Source organism: Mus musculus, chromosome 8, assembly GCF_000001635.26.
Source record: "Mus musculus strain C57BL/6J chromosome 8, GRCm38.p6 C57BL/6J".
NCBI classification, from domain to species: Eukaryota; Metazoa; Chordata; class Mammalia; order Rodentia; family Muridae; genus Mus; species Mus musculus.
Genome location: NC_000074.6, coordinates 61948982 through 61973944, shown reverse-complemented (window position 1 = coordinate 61973944; position 24963 = coordinate 61948982). Strand labels below are relative to the sequence as shown.

At 39.2% G+C, this 24963-nt stretch overlaps 1 protein-coding gene across 8 annotated transcripts in view; it reads right to left on the bottom strand.

Moving 5' to 3' along the window:
* The window catches only part of Ddx60 (DExD/H box helicase 60), a 109632-nt gene that overhangs the window by 63760 nt on the left and 20909 nt on the right, over positions 1–24963 (bottom strand). For 7 of the 8 annotated variants that reach the window (XR_001778429.2, XM_006509393.2, NM_001293783.1 and 4 more), the window contains exons 8-15: positions 23360–23518; positions 19306–19447; positions 17675–17830; positions 15795–15900; positions 15269–15384; positions 10204–10361; positions 4240–4492; positions 1624–1790 (exon numbers count right to left, since the gene is read on the bottom strand). Coding sequence is in view for 7 of the 8 variants with exons in the window: in XM_006509393.2 (XP_006509456.1) it covers positions 1624–1790; positions 4240–4492; positions 10204–10361; positions 15269–15384; positions 15795–15900; positions 17675–17830; positions 19306–19447; positions 23360–23518 (1257 nt within the window). In the remaining variant the exon portion in view is untranslated. The remainder of the gene's footprint in view (positions 1–1623; positions 1791–4239; positions 4493–10203; positions 10362–15268; positions 15385–15794; positions 15901–17674; positions 17831–19305; positions 19448–23359; positions 23519–24963) is intronic. The other variant, XM_030243448.1, reaches the window with a different exon arrangement.

Here is a 24963-nt window from a genome sequence, read left to right as displayed (position 1 = left end):
CATCTTTTAAACATCATGAAGACCTTACCACTTTTCTGAAGTACAAATAAAGTAGTAGATTTCAAGATTTTCAAATGTTTACTCTAATATTTATGGCTACAACCTGACATATTTAAAATAAGTAAACAACCATTATAGATATCAGTTGTTTTGCTAGAATTAAGCATAGGGTTGATTTTTAAAGTCTGCATAAATCATCTGACATTCAGTATGCACAGTCAAGTTGTATAAAGTATTTCTAATACTTGATTAATTCAACTTTTGGCAGTTGGATTAAGACACTATTTTCTATTAAAAATAAACCTAAAAGAGATGACTGTATTTGAAGGATGCATTGTGCCATGTCCAGCATGCCCTTGGTAGGGGTGGAATGAAATGGTTCCCAGCCCTGGATCAGGACCAACAGTAAGGATGCAATATGAATTATATGAGGACCTTCATAGAGTTAAGGGAACAGAGGCAGCTGCACTATGAGCCAGCTATCAGAAAGATACTAAGGAAGGAGATAAAGAGATTTAAGGAGTGGTAATCCCAAGGCAAGATCCCATCCAGCTAAGTTTTTTTGTCTGCTTGTTTTGTTTTTGTTCGTTTATGCTTACAAAGGCAGACAGGTTCCTGAGTTCAGATCAGCCTGGGACAGAAGGAAATTAGGTCAAGGCCCAGATGTAGTAGAAAAGATAATATCAGGGTATGGTCCCTCCCACTTAACTATCTCACTGTCTATATTTGTGCTTGCTGTCCCTTCCTGAGAATCAGGGACCTAATATCATAGAATGCTGACTCATGGGATGGTCAAAATGGAACCTGGAATAAATGACTGAGCTGATATGTAAATAAAAGACTGGACTTTTGGTTTGCCTGAGATGAGCTAACAGAAAACAATAGCATTTCTTTTTTAGAATTTTTCTCTAGTGAGAGCTGAGCTATCTGGAGATCTCTGAAGAGCGAACACAGCTCTTCAAGAATTTTTTCTAACAGATTTCTGATTTTAGTCAGAAAATCTATAGAGAGCATATACAGCTCTTTTAAAGTTTTCCATGGCTCTTCAGAATTTTTTCTAATAGTATTTCCAACCTTGGTCAAAAAATCCCAAGAATTACTTAGAGATCAAACACAGCTCTTTTAGAATATTTGCAAGAAGCTATTCAGAGAAGGCTGTCTGAAGTGCAAACACAGCTCTTTTAGAATTTTTTCTGACTTTGGTCAGAAAACCCACGAGTTATCCAGAGAGCTCTTAGAATTTTTACTAGCAGAAAGCTAGCAGTCTTAAGCAGAGAGATTTTTTTTAAAAATAGCAAGAAAAAGCTGTCTAGATCAGAACCAAACACTTAGAGAGCAGTCTGAAAAGCTGTCTAGGGCAGAGCAGAACAGGATGAGACAATAGTCTTGAGCACACTACAGAGCCAAGAGCTATCTATAGAGAGCTGTCTAGGGAGTCATCTCCAGCAGCACACAGGCCACCAACTTGGACCCACAATTTGACTTAGACTTAAAGTCTTTTGTTTCTTCCACTCCCAGACACCCCTTCTCTCAGAACACCTCCCCAAGAGAAGGTTGGTCTTTGGCAGCTTTGTATATAGCAAATAACAATTCAGTAAAAATGAAGCTATCACAAAATGTTACCTGAGTTGGATATAAAGAAACTGCTAGCTCACAAAACCCTAAATACTTAAGACATCTGGCTATGAGTTTCTGATCTGCTTCTTGCAGAAGTTCAGAGTGTTTGTCCAACAAGGAATGGATCCTCTTCATCATATTGACAGCTATGCTTAAGTCTTTCGTGGTTTCACCTTGGTGCAAAATATAAATAATAAAGTTGTTATAAAAGCCATCAAAATAACAAATGTTAATTAACGAAGCTCAACCACCTAGCTTATCAATCTTCTATACTTCATGACACTTACTCTCTTACTCACCATTAATGAATATTTTAGAATAGAAAGGACTAGATGGGAATCTTACAGTTCAAAATTAAAATGTGTCTTGTGTAAAACTTTATAGTGAATTGTATGTCTTTTCTCTCTCGTAGTGCCATGTCTTCTCTGTTCAAGAAAAATGGTTGTGTGATTTTTAAGTATAAGTTTATAATCTTAGCAACATTCATTTAGCCTTACTATACTCCACCAGTCATCCCAGATGTAAGCCCTGAATCCCTTCATTCAGTGTGATCCATCTCTTCCAGCTATCATATCAGACTCTGAAAGCCTGCCCACTTCTCTAGCATTGTATACACTGTTTGTTTCTCCCCTCTGCTAACCTTTTCATTATCACCACATCTGTCCTCGTTCTGCTTTTCTTTTAGTTAGTGCACACTCTCACCTACTTAACAAGTATTACCAATCCCATACTGAAAGCTGTTATACAAGAGTCTACCAAGTAAATGGAATAGAGGTCATACCCTCCAGGAGCATCAGGTTCACTTTAAGACTATATGATATGTGATTGGCTCACATTGAACATTAGAAACCACACTTGTTAGGAGTCGGATTTCCGAGGAAGCATTTATGGAAATACATTTCAAGAACTGGATGTGGAGGATAAGTAAAATTTGGTTGTATGAAAAATAAGGACATCTATGCTAGTTTTTACTCTTAGTTTATCTAACATGTAGTTCCAAAAATTTCTTACTTATGTCCCTGTGCTATTGCTAATTCTACATACCTAAGTATGTAGAAAGTATGTTTAATGGTACCCCTTCTGGTTAAAGTGGCCTATAACTAAGATCTAACTAATGATATCTGAGTAAAAGATTTTGGTGGCCTGGAGAGTACATTTAAGGAGAGCTAGGGAGCTGGAGAGATGGCTCCACGGTAAGAGTAGCTGCCTCTCTTACACAGATGGATTCCCAGCAACAATGTCGGAAGCCTCACAGTGACCTGGAATTCCAGCTTCAGAGAATGTAATATCTTCTTATGCATCTGTTTCTCCCCTCTGCTAATCCACTGCACACACACACACACACACACACACACACACACACACACACAAATAACTAAAATAGCTAAAAACTTCAGTGTGCATATGGAGAGTAAGCAGGAGCTAAATGACTTATAAAAGGTCACAACTCTGGGCATGAGAACAAGAACACTGAATTTCGGATGTCTCCTGGAAGCATTTTGTTCCTTAGCAGCCTGTCTCTGCTTCTACCAATAACCATTGGTCCTGCCCAATTTCTTGTTACTAGACAGAAGAACCTGGAAATCCCAGAAGGAACGTTGCTTTAATTTTACAGCACCTACAAGTGACCTTTAAATGAAATACAGCATTATATCCTTTAAGTTACATCTAACTGCAAATCCTGGTTCAGTGTATTGGTTGGAGAGAAAGATAAATATATGCTAAGGTAAATCATATACCTCCAACCAGTTTACACACTCTATCTACTCAATTCTACTTTATCCTAATCTTTCTGTGTTTTTTTTCCATCCACAGAACTTGCAAAGGAACATACATGGAATCCTCATTGACCTTGGGAAACGTCTGTAGAGTAGGGGTGATCAGTTGAAGTCTGTACTGTCAACAACCAACCGGTGTTGACAGTAAATCTTTCAGAATCTAGGATCAACTGGAAGATGGGCCTCTGAACACGCTTGTAAGCGATTATCTTTATTAGATTAATTGACCCAGGAAACCCCATCCTAACTGCCGGTGGAACCATGTCCTTTACAGGAGTCTTGGGCTATATAAAATTGGAACTGAAGTAAACATGCATTTATCCATCCCTCTCTGCCTTCCAATTGTGAATATGATGTGACCAGTGATTCAACTTCCCACTACTTTGATACATGCCACCTCGTGATGAACCCTATACTCTTAAGCTGGTAGACAGGATAATATCTTTCTCCATTAAGTTGCTTTTATCAAAGTATTTTATCACAGCCACTAAGGGGAAACTAAGTTAGTAGGGAAACATACACACCAACCTATCTAGAAAGAAAATGTTTAAGCTTCAGAACTCAAAAGTGAGTAATGGGTTCTCTGTGCCTGACTGCTGTTGGATCTGTTAACAATGCCCAGTCAGCAGTTAGTATAAACCTATTGTTAGTTGTGCTTAGGAATGCTCTATGCCTTTGCTGTTGGCCTCCTCATGGAGATTTCATGGCTGATTGATTACAGAGGCAATAATCCTTTGTACATCTTACTAAACAGATTTCTAGTTCACGGGTGACAAAGCACCACCATCGCATCTCTATGAACTCTCCAGTCCAAAGTAAGCCAAGAGGATTATGCACCACATACCTTCAGCCTGGCAATGTTCCTTCCAGGCTTTCAAGCAAGCCTGTAACCCAACTCTTTCAACCTGAGCTTTTACTGAGCGACTTTTACATGATTTCAAAAACTCTTCCAGTTTCTTCATTCCTGAGTCTACATTCTTTCTCATTTCCTCCTCGATAGAAAATGACAGGGCATTCCATTTTTGCTCTTCTTTTTGTTCTTCCTCAGCAATTAACCTCTTCTTATTTTCTCTTTTAATTATTTCAGCCTTGGTCTCCTGCCCAAACGGAAAGACACACATCTCATGGTGAGATAGAACTATTCCAGACAGATATTTCTTGAATTAAATAACATTTTAAGTATGCACTGATGATTTTGACTATCATCCTATACTTGAATAATCATAAAAATATGTTTTTAATCAAGGTGCTGTTGATTAAAAACTTAATAATTCAACTCAGTGAAAATAAAGACCTGCTGCAGATAACTTTTTAAATGTCTAGGCAATGTTAAAGATAAAAGAGTAAATGTAATACAATCAAAGATACTTTGAAAAGATTCTTTCATGTCTCTATGCAGTGATACTTACTCTCTAGAATTTTTTGGGACTTTCTGCCACCTTTCCTATCAAGTCACCCTCCTATTGCCTACTTGATTATGATATTTCTATTGTGATCTCTTTCTGAACCTATACGGTATTCCTGTGCCAATGATCTATCAAATTTCTCAAGGTTTACTCTATCTCAAGGTTTACCAACATGCCTAATTCTTTCTCTCTAGACTGAGATCCTTGACACAAAATTGAACCAAAGTTGCCAGGATTGCCTAAGCCAAAGGCATTTAGTCCTTAATGTTTAATGAGTAAATAAGAGAAGAAGGCTGAAAGTGAGGAGTGGAGAGGGATCATATACACACATATGTGTACATGTATGTACGTATATGTGTGTATATGTGTGTGCGTAGTACATAGACACATATAATTCGACTTACCTGAATAAATGTTTTTAACTAATTTAAAAACAGTATGGACCCACTTTTATTTTGGTTTATTAGATGGTTTTAATTCACTTTACATGGACAAATTAGAGGGCCAGTGTCATGATTCAGCAAGTAAAGATGATTGTCTTGAAAGCCTGATGCTGGAGTGCAATCCCCAGAGTCTATGTAAATATGAAAGAAGAGGATTCCACAGATCTTTCTTCTGACTTCCATATACATATCTTGGCACTCCCCATTGATTTCCACATATACATTATAGCATCTCCTGATTGCCCTCCACATACACACATTGACATCTATACACCAGAGAATCTTCCCATTGACGTCCATATGCACACCATAGCGTTTCCCCTACTGACTTTCATATACACACCAGAGCATCTCCCCATTGACTTCCACATATACACCACAGCATCTCCCCATTGACTTCCACATACATACCAGAGCATCTCCCCATTGACTTCCACATATACACCACAGCATCTCCCCATTGACTTCCACATATACACCACAGCATCTCCCCATTGCCTTCCACATATACACCACAGCATCTCCCCCATTGCCTTCCACATATACACCACAGCATCTCCCCCATTGCCTTCCACATATACACCATGACACTCTCTTCATCAACTTTCACATGTACATGATAGCATCCCCTCCCATTGACCTTCATATACATACCATGGCCCCCACGTTCATCATACAAACACACAGAAATAATAAATAAAATAATTTTTGAAAGACAAATTAGAGAATTTTGTTAGTAAAAGAATTCTGACAAAAACTCCATTATTCAGGTTAGTCATGGGAATAATAACTAAACATGCACCTATAATAGGGTCACATTTAGCTATTGCCTTCTCAAACTATTTAATTCCCATCAATAATATTTGAGATTTCTCATCACTTAAACTTTGTAAGTAAGTGTCCCCTACTGGTCCATTTGCCATAGTTTTTCTACAGAAAACAATGGGTAGACTTAGAATATTGTCAAACACAGAGCTCGCTTTGTCTCAGATGGGAAGACTCTTTACCCTGTTGGTCATAGAGGATATCTATAAAGTACTAATGGTGTGGAATATCTTTGATGACTCATTTAATTTTTAAGATTGGGAGTAGTGAAATTTATACTTTCAGTCTACTTTTGCTGAATGTTAGGAGGATTTGCCTGCTTATTAACACAGAGGGAGACAACCAGAGAGAGCCGGAAGAGGAAGAAGAGGAGGAAGAGGAGAAGGAGGAGGAGGAGGAGGAGGAGGAGGAGGAGGAGGAGGAGGCTTCTTCTTCTCCTCCTCCTCCTCCTCCTCCTCTTCCTCCTCCTCCTCCTCCTCTTCCTCCTCCTCCTCCTCCTCCTCCTCCTCCTCCTCTTCCTGTTCCTGTTCCTGTTCCTAAATGAATGAGAAAGGATTCATTGATTTGAGTATGAAACTGAAAAAGCCCTGACCATGAGAAAGAGGCAGTGATGGCAAGCAGGAACTTATTAGCCTTGCTTTTCATGATCCAGGGCAGGGCAGGGAGGGGAGGAGGATGAGCCAGTCACCATTCCTCAGTGCATCTTTGAGGCAGTTCAAAGAGAAAGGACTTCCCCTGGCATTAACAAGAGACACACTGCAATGTTGTGTGTTTATTTTAATGATTATATGAAAGAGCTGTTGTTAATCCCCCAAGTGGTAGCTGCCTTTGAGAGCTGCAACTCTTCAATTTCCTGCCTGTTATTTAGTTACATACCTGGCAAAGAAATAGCATTTGCTGTTGGTTTTTCTCCAAAACATAAGCCTCCAGAAATTAAAGTTTAAAAATTTTTTGTGGGAAGACCAATGGGTGGATACTTTGTTCCTCCTTAGAATAGGGAACAAAATACCCAGGAAAGGAGTTACAGAGATAAAGTTTAGAGCCAAAACGAAAGGATGGACTATCCAGAGACTACCCACCCAGGGATCCAACCCATTATCAGCCACCATATCCAGACACTATTGCATACACCAGCAAGTTTTTGATGAAGGGACCCTGGTATAGCTGTCTCATATGAGGCTATGCCAGTGCCTGGCAAATACAGAAGTGGATGCTCACAGTCATCTATAAGATGGAATACAAGGCCCCCAATGGAGAAGCTAGAGAAAGCACCCAAGGAGCTGAAGTGGTCTGCAACCCTATAGGTGGAACAACAATATGAACTAGCCAGTACCCCCCGGAGCTCGTGTCTCTAGCTGCATATATAGCAGAAGATGGCCTAGTCGGCCATCACTGGGAAAAGAGGCCCCTTGGTCTTGCAAACTTTATATGCCCCAGTACAGGGGAATGCCAGGGCCAAGAAGCTGGAGTGGGTGGGTAGGAAAGCGGGGCGGGGGGGGGGGGGGGGGAGGGTATAGGAAACTTTCAGGATAGCATTTGAAATTTGAAATGTATGTAAAGAAAATATCCAATAAATATGTGCAAAAAAAATCGTTTTGTGTTCTTTGTGAAGGCTCTTCAAAGGCTTTACTTCTGATGACTTTGCCACACTAACTGACTTTGATAAGGTTGACCTATCATAATTCCTCTCCCATTGGATGTGTTAAGATTTTGCTCTTTACAATATATCAAAACAACTGGCACTAAAAGAGTTTCCATGAAATAAGTGCCTTCTAAGCTTTGGAGCCCACTAAAAACTAATGAGTTTAATTTTTAAAATATACTTTCATTTAAAGTCATCAAATTAATAAGTCAAGTTTTAAAAAATAATCTGTACTTGCCCACTAATGTGATCATAAATATTAACATATAATTTTCAAACATGATACTAGTATATTAGTATAGAAATAAATAGAGATTTCATTCCCTGTATTTTATCCTCAATTAGGATCTTTGGATACAAATTGATAGAAAATGAGAACAGTATGGTAAGTGGTAAAAATTAAGGGGATGTTACCTGGATAGAAAAAGAAAATAAACAGCTTTAACTTTGCACCTGAAAAACATGGTCAGTGCAGTAATTATTTAAATACTTTGGAAAAGGTGCAGAAAATGTATCTAAGTCAAGTAAAGAAACCATATGTTTCATGTTTACTTTTGCTATACTTATGAAAAGCATTCTAATTCTTATTAGATAATAAACTATATCTTAATGTTATTGCAAATTTTTAAATCAAGCCTTTAGTTGCCTAACATTCTATTTGCTTCTCTAAATACATATATATCATTACATAGAGAAGATCATATATAATAATTTTTGTACATGTCAGACTTTCTAAGAAGGTATGATAATAAATATGATTACTTTTTATGTTTGTTACTTTTCTATTCTGCAATAAAACACCAGGACCAAGACAACTTATAGATGAAAGAGGTTATTTAAGAATAAGAATTCATGATTGTGGGGCATTGGGCTATGCAAAGACAGTCTGGTCTCCAGTTGAGCTGAGATGTTGAACCCCAGGACCCGGTGGTGATAATTCACCTACATGAGATTGAAGGAGTTCTCTCATGTCTCCTGGACTCTGGCTCCTGTCGAAGTTACCGCCCCTCCCCAGCCCCCAAAAAAGAAACATGGTTAGACATCACATAGGCAATGTCCCAAGCTTCTGACCTTCAGGCTAAACTCCTCCCCAGTTACCTGGCAACAGTAAAGATAGCAGCATACCATAAAAATGGCTGTTTGTCCCCTCCTTGCTCTCTTACTATTCTCTCTCACACACTCCTCTCTCTTTGTCTTCTCCTCTCCTCTTTCCTCTCTCTTCCTCTCTCTCCCTCTTCCTCTCTCTTTCTTATTCTCTAGCCTTTCTTCTCTCTCTCCTTTTCTCCCTTCTCTCCTGTAGCCTCCCATAAGCCTGAAGCAGGCTAGCCAGAACTTGACCTTGCTGCCACTAAGGAGATTATTTAGGGTGGAGCCTTCCTCCCTAGATCACTCTATTGTTCTGCCATTGCCTCTGTTCCTCTTCAAGATACTGCTACCTGCTGAGAGGCCCCACCCCCACTCCCCACCCCACCCCCACCCCAAGCTATTCTGGAGATTATGCCCTATTCTGCATGTCATCACCTGCAGCTGTTTCCAGGCTCCAAGGATGAATTGGCGGGAATGGACTTCCCCCTTCTTTTATAAAGCATGTCCACCATTAAAAATTTGAACCTTGAGCAGACTAGTATGTCTTGGTTCCATTATTTCTCAACCCGCCTAGGCTCCCTCTTCCAGATTCCAAAATGCCTTCCAGGTTTGAACCCGGACATGTGAGCTGCTGACCTGCCCCAACACTCTCCTCTTGGCCATGGCCAGTCTCTCTCTCTCTTTTACCTTTTCTCTTTTCCCTTGCCTTTCTAAAATAAAGCTCTAAAAACCATAGACAGTCTTCTCATCAAGGCCTGCTGCACAGACTCTCACCTGTGTAGGAACCACTCTCCCTAAGCCCTCTTTCCCGTAACCCCGGGGTGACAGGGTATTGCCCTGGGCCCCTGATTTCGGAGGCTACCCCTTGTCCACCCCCTGTTGAGTGGGTCAGAGGCTTAGATGCCCACCAGGGGCCAAGTAGAAAGTGTCTGGCAGCCCTCCCATGTCTGCCTGCCCAGAACATAGGTGGAACTCTGGCCAGATGTGGGTTATCCTCCCCTCCCTGCCTCTTTCCCCTGGCCCCTTTTTAGTTCCTACACATGATGTCAGGGCATCCAAGAATCAAAGCAGGACATCTGGAGCTAGAAGTTGAAAGTTTACATCTTAAACTGCAAGCAGAGAATCAACTCAAAGGGGCAAATCTATAAACACTCAAAGCCAGCCTCCAGTGAAATGCTTTCTCTAGCAAGGACTGCCTTCTGAGCCTGTCCAACAGTGTTGCCAACTGAGAGACATATAGAAACATTTAGACTGTAGGAGACATTGAATTCAAACCACTACACGCACATAAGTAATAAATGAAGACATCTATGGAAAGAACCCATCAATGGGATGAGCAAATAACAATTCAATAAGAAATAGCAAACAGAGCTTTTTATAATAATAAAATGTTGACAGAAACATACATGTGCCTTTGTGCTCTTGGACTTAATACAATCCTTCTTTGGCTTAGGACCTTGAGTTGTGATGGTCTTTGAAGTGACTGATTCTAATGACTCCCCATAAAATCGTTGAAAACTATGATACTTCTGCAACCTTTTAAGATGATTGGGGTCTCTTCTGTCTGAGAAAAGAAAAAAAACTTATATACAATTTCTACGGTTTCTTAGTAGCATCTCTCTAAATCTTCACGCCATTCTATATACAAACAGTATTCTTTCTATTATAGAACAGTAATTTTATATAATCAGTTTTGTCAGAGAAGGTATCTTAAATTAGGCACTCTCATTCAAAGAATAACTTTTAATATATCTAAAAGAGCGACAATTTTCTAAACTTTTTTTTTTGGTCTATGGAATTAAACCTAGTAATCCATGCACACAGGTTAAGGACGCTACCACTGGTCAACAACTCCCAGAAGCTCTAACACTTCCAAGACAATTTTTCATAGCCTACTTCCAAAAGAAATACCAAGTATATTGTTTTAATTTTATTGATTAATTGTTGTTTTGACAATTCATATATGTATGTAATGTACTCTAATTACTTACTATCTTAGTTAGGGTTTCCACTGCTGTGAAGAGACACCATGACCAAGTCAACTCTTATAAAAGACAACATTTAATTGGGGCCTGCTTACAGGTTCAAGTTCAGTCAATTATCATCAAGGCAGGAAGCATGGCAGCATCTAGGCAGGCATAGCACTGGAAAAGGAGCTGAGAATTCTATGTCCTTTTCTGATTGCATTCAGAAGACTGGCATCCAGGCAGCAAGGGGAAAAGTCTCAAAGCCCACCAAAAGACACATGCTTCCTCCAACAAGGCTACACTTCCTAATAGTGCTATTCCCTGAGCCATATTCAAACCAACACAATCCACTCCTTGGCACGCATAGACTTGTTTAAACACATAAGTCTGTGAGTGCTATACCTAACCATAGCATAATGCAAAATATATTTAGTCCAACATCAAAAGTCCCATAGTCTCTAACAGTCTGTTAAAAGTCCAAAGCTCAAAAGCTCTTCTGAGATTCATCTAATTACATAACTGTAATTCCCTATAAAGTCAAAAATCAAAAAGCAGATCACATACCTCCAACTTCACAAGATATACATGACAATTCTAAAACATCATAGTGAGGAAATACTGGACCAAAGCAAGACCTAAAGACAGCTGGGCAAACTACAAACTGTGCATCTTCATGTTCTTCAACTTTACATGTTCTTGTTCCGATCTCTGGGATCCACATGTGATCTTCAAGGCTTCTCCGAGGTGCTATCATCACTTCTTCAGCTCTGCCCTCTGCAGCACACTAAGCTCAGGTTGATCCACTCCAATGCCACTGCTGTTCTATGGTACTGGCATCTCCAATACACTGGAGTCTTCAACTGCAACTAGGCTTCACCAATAGCCTCTCATAGGCTCTCTTCATGGTGCCAAGCCTCAACTTCTTTGCATGATCCCTTCAGTCCTGGGCCATCAACTGCAACTGAGGCTGTACTTTCACTAGTGGCCTCTCTTGGCCTCTCACAGTCCCAAGCCTCAGCTGCTCTCCATGACCCCTTCATGCCTTCAAAACCAGTGCCACCTGGGTGATTCTTACACATTACCAAGTCCAGCTGCAGCACCAGTATAACCTTGGCAATCTCTGAAACACAGCTTCTTTGTTCTCTTAGAAAACACTTCCCAGAAGAGTTCACTTCAGTGATGCTAGTCTCTTCTTAATCACAACTAATTTCTTAGCTCCAGCTAACCAGCAACAACTGTCCCAGTTGTCCTTTCTATTCTTGACTCTAAAGCCATGTGGACAAAGCAGCAGAGTCTGGAACATGGCCCCTTTCTTTTACAGCTTTCTTTTCCAACTCCTTTACTGCCTAAGCTTGGCTAACCTGGAACTTACTCTTTAAATTGGCCTTGAACCCAAAGATCTGCATGGCTCTGTCTCCTGAATCCTGAGATTAAAGGCGGGAGTCACTATGCCTGGATTAAACTTTTCTTCACCAAGAACTTGCTCTGTCCCAGGTTGGCCTTGAACTCAGAGATCTGCTGGCCTTTGTCTCCAAGGATTAAAGGTGTGTACTACCATGAGTTGGCCTAAACTTTTCATTGCTGAGCCCTGAGAAGCCCTGGTGGGGAAAGAATGACCAGGTTCCTGCCCCTGGGACAAGGCCCTGGTAAGAGCCTATAATGCACATATTTTCACATTCCTCCAATGAATGTTCTCTCTGTTAACATTAATGACTTCATGATAATCAGAGACAGCATGAATCTAGGAGTGGAAGATGTGGCTAATGTCTCAGCAAAATAGTAAATACTAGGACCTTCAAGACAGCCCTTAAGGCAAAGAGCTTGGATACACACACGAGTTTGAAAATATATAATTACTCAACTATGCAAAGAATAGAAGGATGCAATATGAATTTTATGAGGGGCTAAAGGAACAAAGGCAGCTGCATTAATGAGCAAGCTTGTCAGAAAGATAAAAGGCAGGAAGATACAAAGCAGACAGATTCCTAAATTCAAGGTCAGCCTGGGACACAGCAAGGTTAGACCCAGGTGTGGTAGAAATGTTAATTTCAAGACAGGGTCTCAACCAGCTAGTTTATTCTCTGTTCTTAACAGAGACAGGAAGAAGACCTCTAAATTCTTTTGCAATATTAAAAGAAAATGTGTGCTTGCTGTTTCCTAAGAATCAAAGGGCTGGGGTCACAGGATGCTGATTCCTAGGATCATCAGAAGGGAACCTGGAATAAATAACTGAATTGATATATAAATTAAAAATGGACTTTTGGTCTGCATGAAATGAGCTAGCAGAAAGTGATAGCAGTTCTTCTTCAGAATTTTTCTCTAGCAAGAGCTGAGCTGTCTGGAGATGTCTAGAGAACAAAATAACTCTTTAAAAATTTTGCATTAGCAAGATTTCTGACTTGGTCAAAAGATCCAATACTTTTTTATAGCAGCTTTTTGACTTTGGTCAGAAAACCCATGAACTATCCAGATAGCTTTTAGAATTTTTCTAGCAGAGACAGCTGTCTCAACCAGAGAGTTTTTATAATAGCAAAAAACAAAACAAAACAAAACAAAAACAAAAAAAACTGTCTACAACAGAGAACACACACAGAAAGGGGGTGGGGGTGGGGAAAAGAAGCAGAGAAGGGGAGGGGGGTCTGGAAAACCATCTCAGCAGAACCTAGGCTGCCAGCTTGGACCCACAATTTGACTTCTAGTCATTCTTTTCTCTGCTCCCAGACACCCCTTCTTTCAGAAACCCTCTCAATGCTGAGGCTGGTCCCTGGCATTTCATGGCCACTATTCCTCAAGATCTGGATCAAAAGATTGTGTCTTCCAGCCTTAAGATCTGGATCACAAGTATGCCCTTCATTTCTGGATTGTAGTTCATTCCAAATGAAAACAGTAACCAGGTAATAACATCTAACATGACATAACTATTTCTTATTTAACTACAAACACAGACAATAAGCTTTGCTAGGTGGAATCTTGCACTGAGATCATATCTCCCTGAACTTGGATTCAGCTCAATTTTACTTCCCTTTATTCCGTGAACCATACATTTTGTACTGTTTCTTTTTAAGCTTGCTATGCTTGATCAAAATGCTTTTAATGAGAGTAAACCAGAAGACAAAGTTTATTCTGGGCATTTGTGAGACATCCTTTGTCTATGCAATTAATCTGAGACTCTTTACCTTAGTCTCAGACAGACTCTTCAGAGAAGGGCAAAAGCATCAGCATTCCTCACCAAGATATCATAAGAATGATCTCCAGAGTTCAAATCACCCTCAGCACCATATTCCTTCTAGAACAGTCCATTGAGTCTCACTTAAAGCATTCTATGACTTTCCAAATCTAAAGTCTCAAAATCCACATTCGTTCAAACAAAAACATGGCCAGGCCTATCACAGCCTTACCCCACTCCTGATACCAACTTCTGTCTTAGTTAAGGTTTCCATTGCTGTGAACAGACATCCTGACCAAAGCAACTATGATAAAGCACAACATTTAATTGGGGTTTGCTTACAGGTTCAGAGATTCAGACCATTATCACCATGGCAGGAAGCATAGCAGCATCCAAGGCAGGCATGGCACTGGAGAAGGAGTTGAGAATTCTACATCTTGATCTCACTGCATCCAGGAGAAGACTGACTTCCATGCAGCTAGGGAAGTGTCTCAAACCCCAGGCCCAAAGTGACACACTTCCTCCAAGAAGACCACACTTATTCCAACAAGGACGTAACTCTTAATAGTGCCAGTCTCTGGGCCAAGCATATTCAAACCACCACACTTACCCCTATTCTCTTTTATCTTCTTTTTACTCTGTCATCTCTCCCATCTCCCTGAAGTCTCTTTTCCAAACTCATATATTTTTGTTTTGATTCATGACCCATTCATTTTAATCATGACTATTTGTTTGTCTGAGTTTGAACAACTACCAATGGTACACAACTGAAGATAATGAGTGTCTTTCCTCCATAATCCTTCAGTATTCAATAGTTCAGTAGTGATGAGCAGGGCTCCATGAGTAACCTTCCTGGTGGTTGATTTTTGTTTTTTAATAATTCCCAGCATGTATGCTATGAATAAGCTAAAGAAGGAAGAATCAAGAAGAAGACCATCTGGTTCCTTGAATTACTATGTAGGAAAATATAAAGCTCTTATCCTGGGCAATAAATCACTGCCATAAAACTGTGAGCTTAATTTCCATTTATTAGACTTCAAAGAACATCCAGACTCCTTAAACTGCAACCCATCTTTCCTTAACACAGTGATAAGCTCATGAACCAAAGATCACATACGCATTCTTCTCCCTAAGACACCTACAAGTTCCATATGAATAACCAACCACCAAGAATCAAAGTGATAATTCCCTGTTAACCTTCTCCGTGTCACACATCTGAATGCCTTAATGACTATTCATCCTCAACACTTTTCATTTGTGTTCATAATGTGTTTCCCATTGAAACAAAGGGAAGACTGAAATAGATTGAAATTCTTTCAGCTGAATCTGCATGCTCACCTCCAGAATTCACCTTTGTCCTGTCATAATCATCACTGAGAGGTCTGTGGGAGTGCCAGTGCACAAGCTCATCAAATTCCTTATGCTTTACCAGTGACGTAACAATGGGGTCATCACTGGAAAACAAAAAGAAAGGCATATTTCATACTTCATGCCTCCAAATTCAACACCTGGTAAAACGTTGAAAACTATAATTCCTTTTCTTCTTCCTGGGATACAAGATGTGTGATAGAATCCAAAAAGCATTTTATTAGAAGTTTCAGAAACCAGGACCTCCTCATGTCTTCAACACTCAAACATTGCTTGTTTCAATAATTTATCATAATGGTGATGTGCTTTGTTTTCCAATTAAAATCATATAGATGTCATAAAGAAGGTCAACAGACAATATGTTGCACATATAATCTATTGTTTTAGATCTGCCATGTTTTTGGAGTTTATTCAGGAGAGGTTTTTTTCAAAGAACCTTTAATAAGTAACTTATCCATTCCAAACAGGTATTTACTAAAACATATTTAGGCCTTACCTCATTAGGAAAGGCAAGTCTTTCAAAATGTCTCCAGTAAATTCATCAACTAAATTACATGACATTGGAATAAAACCTAAATTTGGCATCATCTCCTGGGAACTTTCTGTAAAGGAGAAATTGTCATCAATTTAAATGTGAAATTTTCAGATAGGAAGATAATAATTGTTTTCTAAATTTTCACATTTAAAAACATTTTATATTTACTTCATTTATATTTTATATTCTAATTCTAATCATGCACATAAAACTATTTCCCACATTGAGTCTTTTGGAACATAATAGAAAATAAATAGATAGATAAATAAATAAAATCTAAGTAAATAGGTCAGTAAATTAACTATGCATCTGGGTGAATAGACAGATACATTGTGAGATATAAGGCTATGATGATGATGAAGATGACAGATTATTAATAGATAATAGAGAGATATATAATAGTAGATAGATAATTCCTGTGGTGCTTACTTTCTAATGCTTAGTCCTTTCATCATTTTCTACTGAGATAAGAAATCTAAAGATAGCAATTTGAGAGGTCACATACACAGTGTCAAGAAATGAAATTGAAATGAGAGAAAAACAAAGGTTATGTGATTGATATTATTACAGTACCTCCTTTGAACTTCCTTTTGGTTTATAAACAAGCATGTGCAATAACAGGTAGATAGATGACAAAATGATAAGACAGGCAGGCAGGCAGGCAGGCAGACAAATAGATGATAGATCAGATCAATAGATGATAGGTAGGTAGGTAGGTAGATAGATAGATAGATAGATAGATAGATGAATAAAAAGATAGATGTATATATGATAGATGAATAAAAATATAGATGTATGGATGATAAATAGACAAATCACAAGCATTTTATGGCTATTATAATGGACTAATGAATACTCTTTATTTAACATGTGGTTCATAATTCTCCTGATGCTCTCTGTTTCTGTGTTTTCCCAGATACCTTTTGTAACAATTAGTTTAAGTACTTTTCTCTTTACCATCCACAAAGAATAAACCAGAAGCAAGAGAATAGCTCTCAGCCAGAGTCATAATAGGAACTGGAGAATAGCCTACCTTTCTTGTTCTTCACTGAAGATGCTTCTAAACTAGAGTGTATTCCATCCCAAGATTCCCAATGCAATCTACCTCCTGTCTTCCAAGGTAGAGATCTCAAGAGTACTTTATTATCCTCCAGACCTAGTGTGACTCCTTTCACCTCTGTTCATTACAGGCTGGTCAAGCGAACACTAACCTTTGAATTAATGTTCTTATTGGCTTGGGCTGTGTGAAGACTGAGTTCCACCACCACCTGGCTCTGGCCTTGGCTCCTGTGCCTGCCACCAGGGAAGACACAACCATCTTTACATCTGTGCTTGCAGTGATTTGGGCAAAGGCTTTCTAAAATGATTGCTGGCTTCGTTTTATTCTTCAGCTTCTCTTTCTTCTCCTCTAACGCACGGCTATGGGTTGTTTTTGTTACTATCTAAAGCAGATGCTGAGTATGGCATCACAGTAGACTCTGAACTGGCATAGGTGGGTCTCAGCTTCCCCAGAGTTACATTGCTGGCTTCTCCCATTCTATTGTTTTAAGTGGAACTATCATTATGTAAGAGAATCTGAGTGTCTTTCATCCACTACTATTACACAAAGAAAATCTTCAGTTGCTAGAAATAGAATTCACTCAGATCTGTTTTTGATTTTTAAATTGGCAAACTTATTTACAAAAAAACACACAAATTTAAAAAAAATACAAGTTTTTAATATGAGTCAAAGCACACACTAGCACATGAACATGACAACTATTTAAAACACACAAAAATGATTTCTACTTGGAGATGTTAAGGTTTTGTTTTTCCTCAAAATTAAGATGGGAATAAATTACCTTTGATTGGTGATGGTGTCTTTTCAAGAAAATGAACTTTTGTTGTTCTCAAAGGAATTGGTTTTCCCACATCAAACTTTCTGACCAACTTTGACACAGTGTCCCAGAGATGTACATACTCGTTCATGATGGCATCTCCCACATTCAAATCCAGGCCTGGACCAAATTAAAATTACTCAGTACCACTGACTCATGCCTAGAAGCATACACACACACACACACATACACACACACACATACACACACACACACACACACACACACACACACACACATACATCTTCATTCAAGTCAGCCTGCTCTGAAATACGAGGCAAATAGTGGAATTTTCAGTAGGCTTCAGACTGAATCTAAATGAAAATGATCACTCTGTGGACGATACCCCTGATGCATCTTAAAACCAATCTTGCTTTTCTGTTTTACACCTTAATATTAAAAACTGTCTTAACTAATAATAACCAACAGTAAAGACTTATTTTAAGATAATAAAAATATTATGCCACACATAACCCTGTACCCACTAACACTAAGTAAAACTAAAATACAAATTAGCAAAGAATCGTTAGTTTATAAGTAGCTAATTTGTTCCAATGCATAACAATGGAACAATATGAAGAAACCAAATCTTGATGTAAAAGACATTTCAATAACATTCAAGTACTTGTCTCTCAAAATGTGTTTTATTTTCCATTGACTATAAAAACACAAGAAAAAAGTATTCTAACAACAAAAAACGTACACAAAGAAAGTGTAGGGATTATCGTTTATCTCTTGGAAAGACTTAAAAATCTCTAAATATCTAATAATAGTGAGATGTTTTTATTAATGAGAGTGATTTTATAATAAACATTGTATACCATGGGTGAAAATGAACTGTTATGAAATATCTAACACATAAACACATGCTTTTAACAAAAATACTTATGGAATAATATTAAGTTGAAAAACATTTGAATTACTATATTCATTCTGATTACCACTAAATAAAAAGTTTAAACAAAGACCGGGAAACTAGAAAATGATAACTATTTATACAACAGACATTTAAGAAATGGTTTGACAAAGACCCCAAAACAAACATCAAATGGAGCTTGGGAGTTTTATCAAGAGTTGGAGGAAGGATTGAGGGACTCAAAGAGAACAGGGACTCCACAGGAAAAACCAACAAAGTCAACTGACCTAGATCCTTGGTGGCTCCCAGAGATCAAATCACCAAAGAGCAAATACCCCATGGGTTGGACCCCACCCCACCCCTTTCCCACATATATAGAACAGATATGCACCTTGGTCTTCATGTGGATCCCCCAACCACTGGAGTAGTACAATCCCTGAATCTGTTGCCTGCCTGTGTATCCTGTTCCTTTAACTGTGTCACTGTGTCTGGCCTCGGTGAGAGAGAATGCACCTAGTTCCACAGTGAGGGGTAGGGGTAATACCTAAAGGGTGACTCCCCCTTCTCAGAGGAGAAGGGGAAGGAGGAATGGGAGAAGGATCTTCATGAGGGGGTAATGGAGGGGCTGATATTGGAATATAAAATAAATAAAAAAAGAATTTTTAATGGTTTTGATGCTTTAAATTCTTTCTGAACTTTCTCTCTAAAGGAAGGTGATATTTATATAGTTCACTGATACCTTCTTTATTTTCATTTTCATAGTAAAAAGCAATATTCCTCAACAAAGGCTCATCACTTAAGTCAGAAAGGTGAAGTAAATTCAGACTCCAAGATTCAAACATATCCAAATTACTTAGGATAAAATACTCGCACCACTTTTTCTGAAAATCAAAAGTAAAACAAAGTTATTGACAGCTTTTATGCCCACAGTAGTACAAAGAGCAACCCCATTTACCTCTCTAAGCCTAAGGAAAGGCAAATGGAAGGACTGCCCCAATTGTCATTAGCAATGTAAATGCATTTAAGATGAATAAGGATTATGCCTTGTTCCTTAAAAATTGAAGCGTTGCATACAATAAAAACAGATTCCAAAATGAATTTAAAGTGGATGTGGCCATGCTGTAATCCCAACACTTATGAGGCTAAGGCAGGAGGAGCACCACAAGGTGGTGGCCAGTGTATGTTACACCATCGGGCTCAGAACAACCTCCGATACACAGTGAGACCGTGTCTCAAAAAGAAAATTCCTTTTCTTCTCAATGTGGTTCATAGGCCTCCTTGTTCACTTTTGGGCTGTCAAGAGTTGGGCTGCCAAGGATTCTAGAAAGCACTAAACCTTTCAAACTCGGATATTCCCATATACCCACGCTGACGGTTATTCACCCAATGTAAGTTTGTGCATCGATATTCCACTATAACACAGAATGTCCGCACAAAAAGCACTTACTTCTGGGTAGATGAGTCTTCTTTCAGTGATATGGTTTACAGAGTCAAAATGAGAGCATCCTGATTGAGGTCTCTTCACCCATTCTCCCTTTGACTAGAACTTAACTGAGATCCATTCCATGTGAGAGAGCTAGCCCTGACACTATTAATGATACTCTACCATGCTTACAGACAGGCACCTAGCACAACTGCCTCCTGAGAGTCTTCTACAGCAGCGGATGGAAGCAGATGCAGAGACCTACAGTTAAACATCATGCAAAGCCTGGGAGTCTTGTGGAAGAGTGGGGGATAGAAGTGAGCAATTCAGAGGCGTCAAGGACACCACAAGAATACTCACAGAATCACCTAACCTAGGACCATGGGGCTCAGAGCCTGGGCCACCAACAAGGAGCATGCAGGAGTTGGAACTAACCCTTGGCTGATACATTTGTAGCAAATGTGCAGCTCAGTGTTCATGTGGTTCCCCTAACAACTGGAAGTGGGGCTCTCTCAGTCTCTGTTCCCTGCTGTTGGATCCCCTCCCTACCTACTTGGACTGCTTGCTTTGGCCTCAGTGAGAGGTGATGTATTTAGACATGCTGGGAATAGATGCCTCAGGGTGAGGTGGTACCCAAGAGGGGCTCTCCATCTCTTGGGAGAAGGGGAGGAGGCAGTGGGGGGAAGGGATTTGTAAGGGTGCGGCTAAGATTGAGATATAAAGTGAATTTTAAAAATAAATAGTAAAATAAAACAAAATACACACTGTAATGATTCTCAGCGTGAGGAAGAAAAAGAAGCTGCCATTTGTGACCAGGTCCATCCTTCCAGGCCACCTTAGAACACTGCCACATATGTAAAGATTCTTATAATGTCTTCTGACCTAAAGCACTTCCTTTGTGTGTTAAAAAAAATGTCGAAAATTCTTCATAAATAACAGTTGTCCATAGAAGACATCCATTCAAGTCTGTACTGCACGTCTGGCACTCACACGAACTGGAGATTTCAATTACAAAACAATTTAACTGAGAAATAAGTTTATGACAAAAGCCAAAGTGCAAAACTACTGCTATAATGTTTACTTTACAGACATCAGTAGAGTTAATGTATTAACCTAAAATATCTCATAATAAAGTGTTTAAAAGAAATAAATGGTAACACATTCACAAAGGAACTCACACAATATGTACTCACTGATAAGTGGATATTAGCCCAAAACCTAGGATACCCAAGATATAAGATACAATTTGCTAAACACATGAAACTCAAGAAAAATGAAGACTGAAGTGTGGACACTATGCCCCTCCTTAGAAGTGGGAACAAAACACCCTTGGAAGGAGTTACAGAGACAAAGTTTGGAGCTGAGATGAAAGGATGGACCATGTAGAGACTGCCATATCCAGGGATCCACCCCATAATCAGCATCCAAACGCTGACACCATTGCATACACTAGCAAGATTTTATCGAAAGGACCCAGATGTAGCTGTCTCTTGTGAGACTATGCCGGGACCTAGCAAACACAGAAGTGGATGCTCACAGTCAGCTAATGGATGGATCACAGGGCTCCCAATGGAGGAGCTAGAGAAAGTACCCAAGGAGCTAAAGGGATCTGCAACCCTATAGGTGGAACAACATTATGAACTAACCAGTACCCCGGAGCTCTTGACTCTAGCTGCATATGTATCAAAAGATGGCCTAGTCGGCCATCACTGGAAAGAGAGGCCCATTGGACACGCAAACTTTATATGCCCCAGTACAGGGGAACGCCAGGGCCAAAAAGGGGGAGTGGGTGGGTAGGGGAGTGGGGGTGGGTGGGTATGGGGGACTTTTGGTATAACATTGGAAATGTAAATGAGCTAAATACCTAATAAAAAATAGAAAAGGAAAAAAAAAAAGAAAGAAATGTATACGGATATCCTTAGCAACCCTACTCTTGACAGCCCCAACGTGAACAGGGAAACCTAAGTAGAGAACAAAGGCACATTGAAAAGATGAAGAACTATGTAGGTTTTGAGATTTTGGACCACAATGGGAGGAAACAATCAATAGTAATTCAATAGATATTTCTTTAATTCGTAACAAAAAGAAAGACACTGAGCCACCAACCACGCAGCACACATGAGCTGGTCTGAGGCCCCTGACACAGATACAACAGAGGACTGCCTGGTCTGGCCTCAGTGAGAGAAGACACACCAAACCCAGGAGGGGAATAATGACTGGACTGTAAAAATAGATTAAAGAATAATAATAATAATAAAATAGAATAGAATAAAAAACTTGAAAAAAAAAAAGAAAATGAATTTTTCTTTTGAGACACGGTCTCACTGTGTATCGGAGGTTGTTCTGAGCCTGACGGTGTAACATACACTGGCCGCCACCTTGCAGAGCTCCTCCTGCCTTAGCCTCATAAGTGCTGGGATTACAGCATGGCCATATCCACTTTAAATTCATTTTGGGATCAGTTTTTATTTTATGCAATGTTTCAGTTTTCCAATAGAAATATCTGTGCACTGAAAATGGAAAAGGTAAACTGAAAGGTTAACAGGTTCTAATAACAAGATTTGTACGGAAGACTCTAAAGGAATTTTTGCTTTCAGTTTTCCTAAGGTCTCCATATTCTCTCTACCCATAATCTGTAATGGAAAAAAAAAAAATTAAAGCATTGTATTGATGTCCTCAGCTCCTTCTCAACGTGTAATGTGATGGTCACTGGAAACTTCCTAGTTAATTACATAAAACCTTGATCCTGACAAGAATTTTTTTCTATCAAGTTTACATTAAAATAGTATAACTTAATATTATACATTCCTGCCTAAGTATACTTTAGTATCTTTTTTTTATTATTAGATATTTTCTTTATTTACATTTCAAATGTTATCCCCTTTCCTAGTTTCCCCTCCAAAAATCCCCTATCCGCTCCCCACCTCCTCCTGCTCCCCCACCCACCCACTCCCACTTCCTGGCCCTGGCATTCCCCTATACTGGGGCATAGAACCTTCACAGGACCAAGGGCCACTCCTCCCATTGATGACAGACTAGGCCATCCTGTGCTACATATGCAACTAGAGCCATGAGTCCCACTGTGTGTTTTCTTTGATTGGTGGTTTAGTCCCAGGGAGCTCTGGGGGTACTGGTTAGAATTTAAAGAAGGAAAATCTCTGGAATCTGGGGTTGGATACATGCCACGATGCTTGCTATTGCTACCTAATTCAGTTGTTAAAACTAGTCCAAGTGACTGATTTAAGCACACCAACCTCTCAAGACCTCAATGCTTATCACTACACTGTGTAAATCTGCCTCAAAGGTTATTGTGATTTTTATATATCACGTAGTCAAAACAGAAGTACAAGTGAATGAAGATTATATTTACCATTTTTAGGACAGTCTTGAGGTCCTGAATCCAATTAGCAGTGATGAATCTTGAGCGAGCTCTCTGAGAGAGAGGTACATGGAGCAAAAGAGCCACACTGAGGCAATGTAGCTTACAAAAGTCTTCCATGTCCTTCAGGGTTAAGCAATTATCTGTTTTCTGAAAGAAATAAAATGGTGAGCCAAGAACGACAGGCTGGGAGACCATACACTCAGTTTTCAGCAGTACAAAGTGTAAGCAAGCTCTTTTATGTGGGAATTCTGTAGCCTCACATTCTTTACTTCTGTGTCAGGAACCAGGCTGCACTTAAACATGCTTGAGAAAAAGGCGAAAGGAAGCTTCTAGCTTTGCAGCAGTTGGCGCGTGGCATGATTCAGTATTTCAGGAACACCATGGTTAAGCTAATAAGCCACGTGATAAAGGAAAGGTTTCATAGGACCATGGTGGTTGGGCTACATGATAAGTACTCTCTTCTATCCATGTATCATATTCTAAGGCAATTCTATGAGCTACCAGCATGAGGTCAGCAGGCTATCAATGTATCTAAAAGGTGTATCTGCAGAATGACAACAGGGTAAGTAGTAGACGTATTTAGTATCTGGGTCAACAGCATCATCCTATTGTCAAGCAAGACAACTTCATGGGAGATCTATAGGATGATAGAGAGGGTCTAATGGTTAGAAGTTCCAAAGAGAAAAGTTTGACTTACTATCGTGATTTTGGGGTGATTTAAAACAGGATGTCTCATCCTGTAGAAAGGTTTCGTTAAAAATTATATTTAAGGAGATACTACAAAGCAAAATATTAAAAACATGTCCTTGCCCATTTCTGAAATCAAGAAAGTTAACAGGATTCTTCAGCTGAGATTGCGCAGTACTCAGATTTCATATATGTAGCATGCTATGCTGTGTGTTTACCTATGTGCCCACGAGCACATAGATGCAGAGATGGATGTTTGCTTAGTCATAGCTAAATCTCAACTGGTCACCAGATTCTTGACGCTTTTTGCAATAAAGACACCTAAGAACAGTATTACCTCCCCAGTTAGTAGGCTATCAAGGCACCACAATGGGAGAGTATATTTTAAAGTCAGTGAGAGCTTTCCACAAGATAAATCTGAATTCAACCTACTTTATTATCTAATACCTTGAGTTGGAGGACTGTTACTCTCAAAAGCCTAAAGTCAGTTCTCGAAAACGTGGACTAGAAATAACAATCCCTATCTTGCAAAGCTTTCCTGAACATTTCATGCACTATGCACAGAAAAAACCCAAAGCATGTAGTAGGTAGTTTCTCCTTTGCCTGCTTGTGGGTGACTTAAGCTAAATAGATCCTACATGAAAGACCTGTATGTAACACTCTACATCATTGAAGAGCATAGTTCTTTATAACAGGAATTGTAGGAATTTTCCTATTTTTGAAGTTCATATAAACAAGAGAAAATTCCAGTGCTGCATGGGGAAAATGATAGGGAAAAATAATAAAAAAGCAAAAGTAGAAATCAATATTGTATTCCAGTGTAACAACTTGAATCCTGCTGTAACAACCTTTATCCCATTGTAACAATCTGTATTCCAGTGTAACAAACTGTATCCCAGTGTATC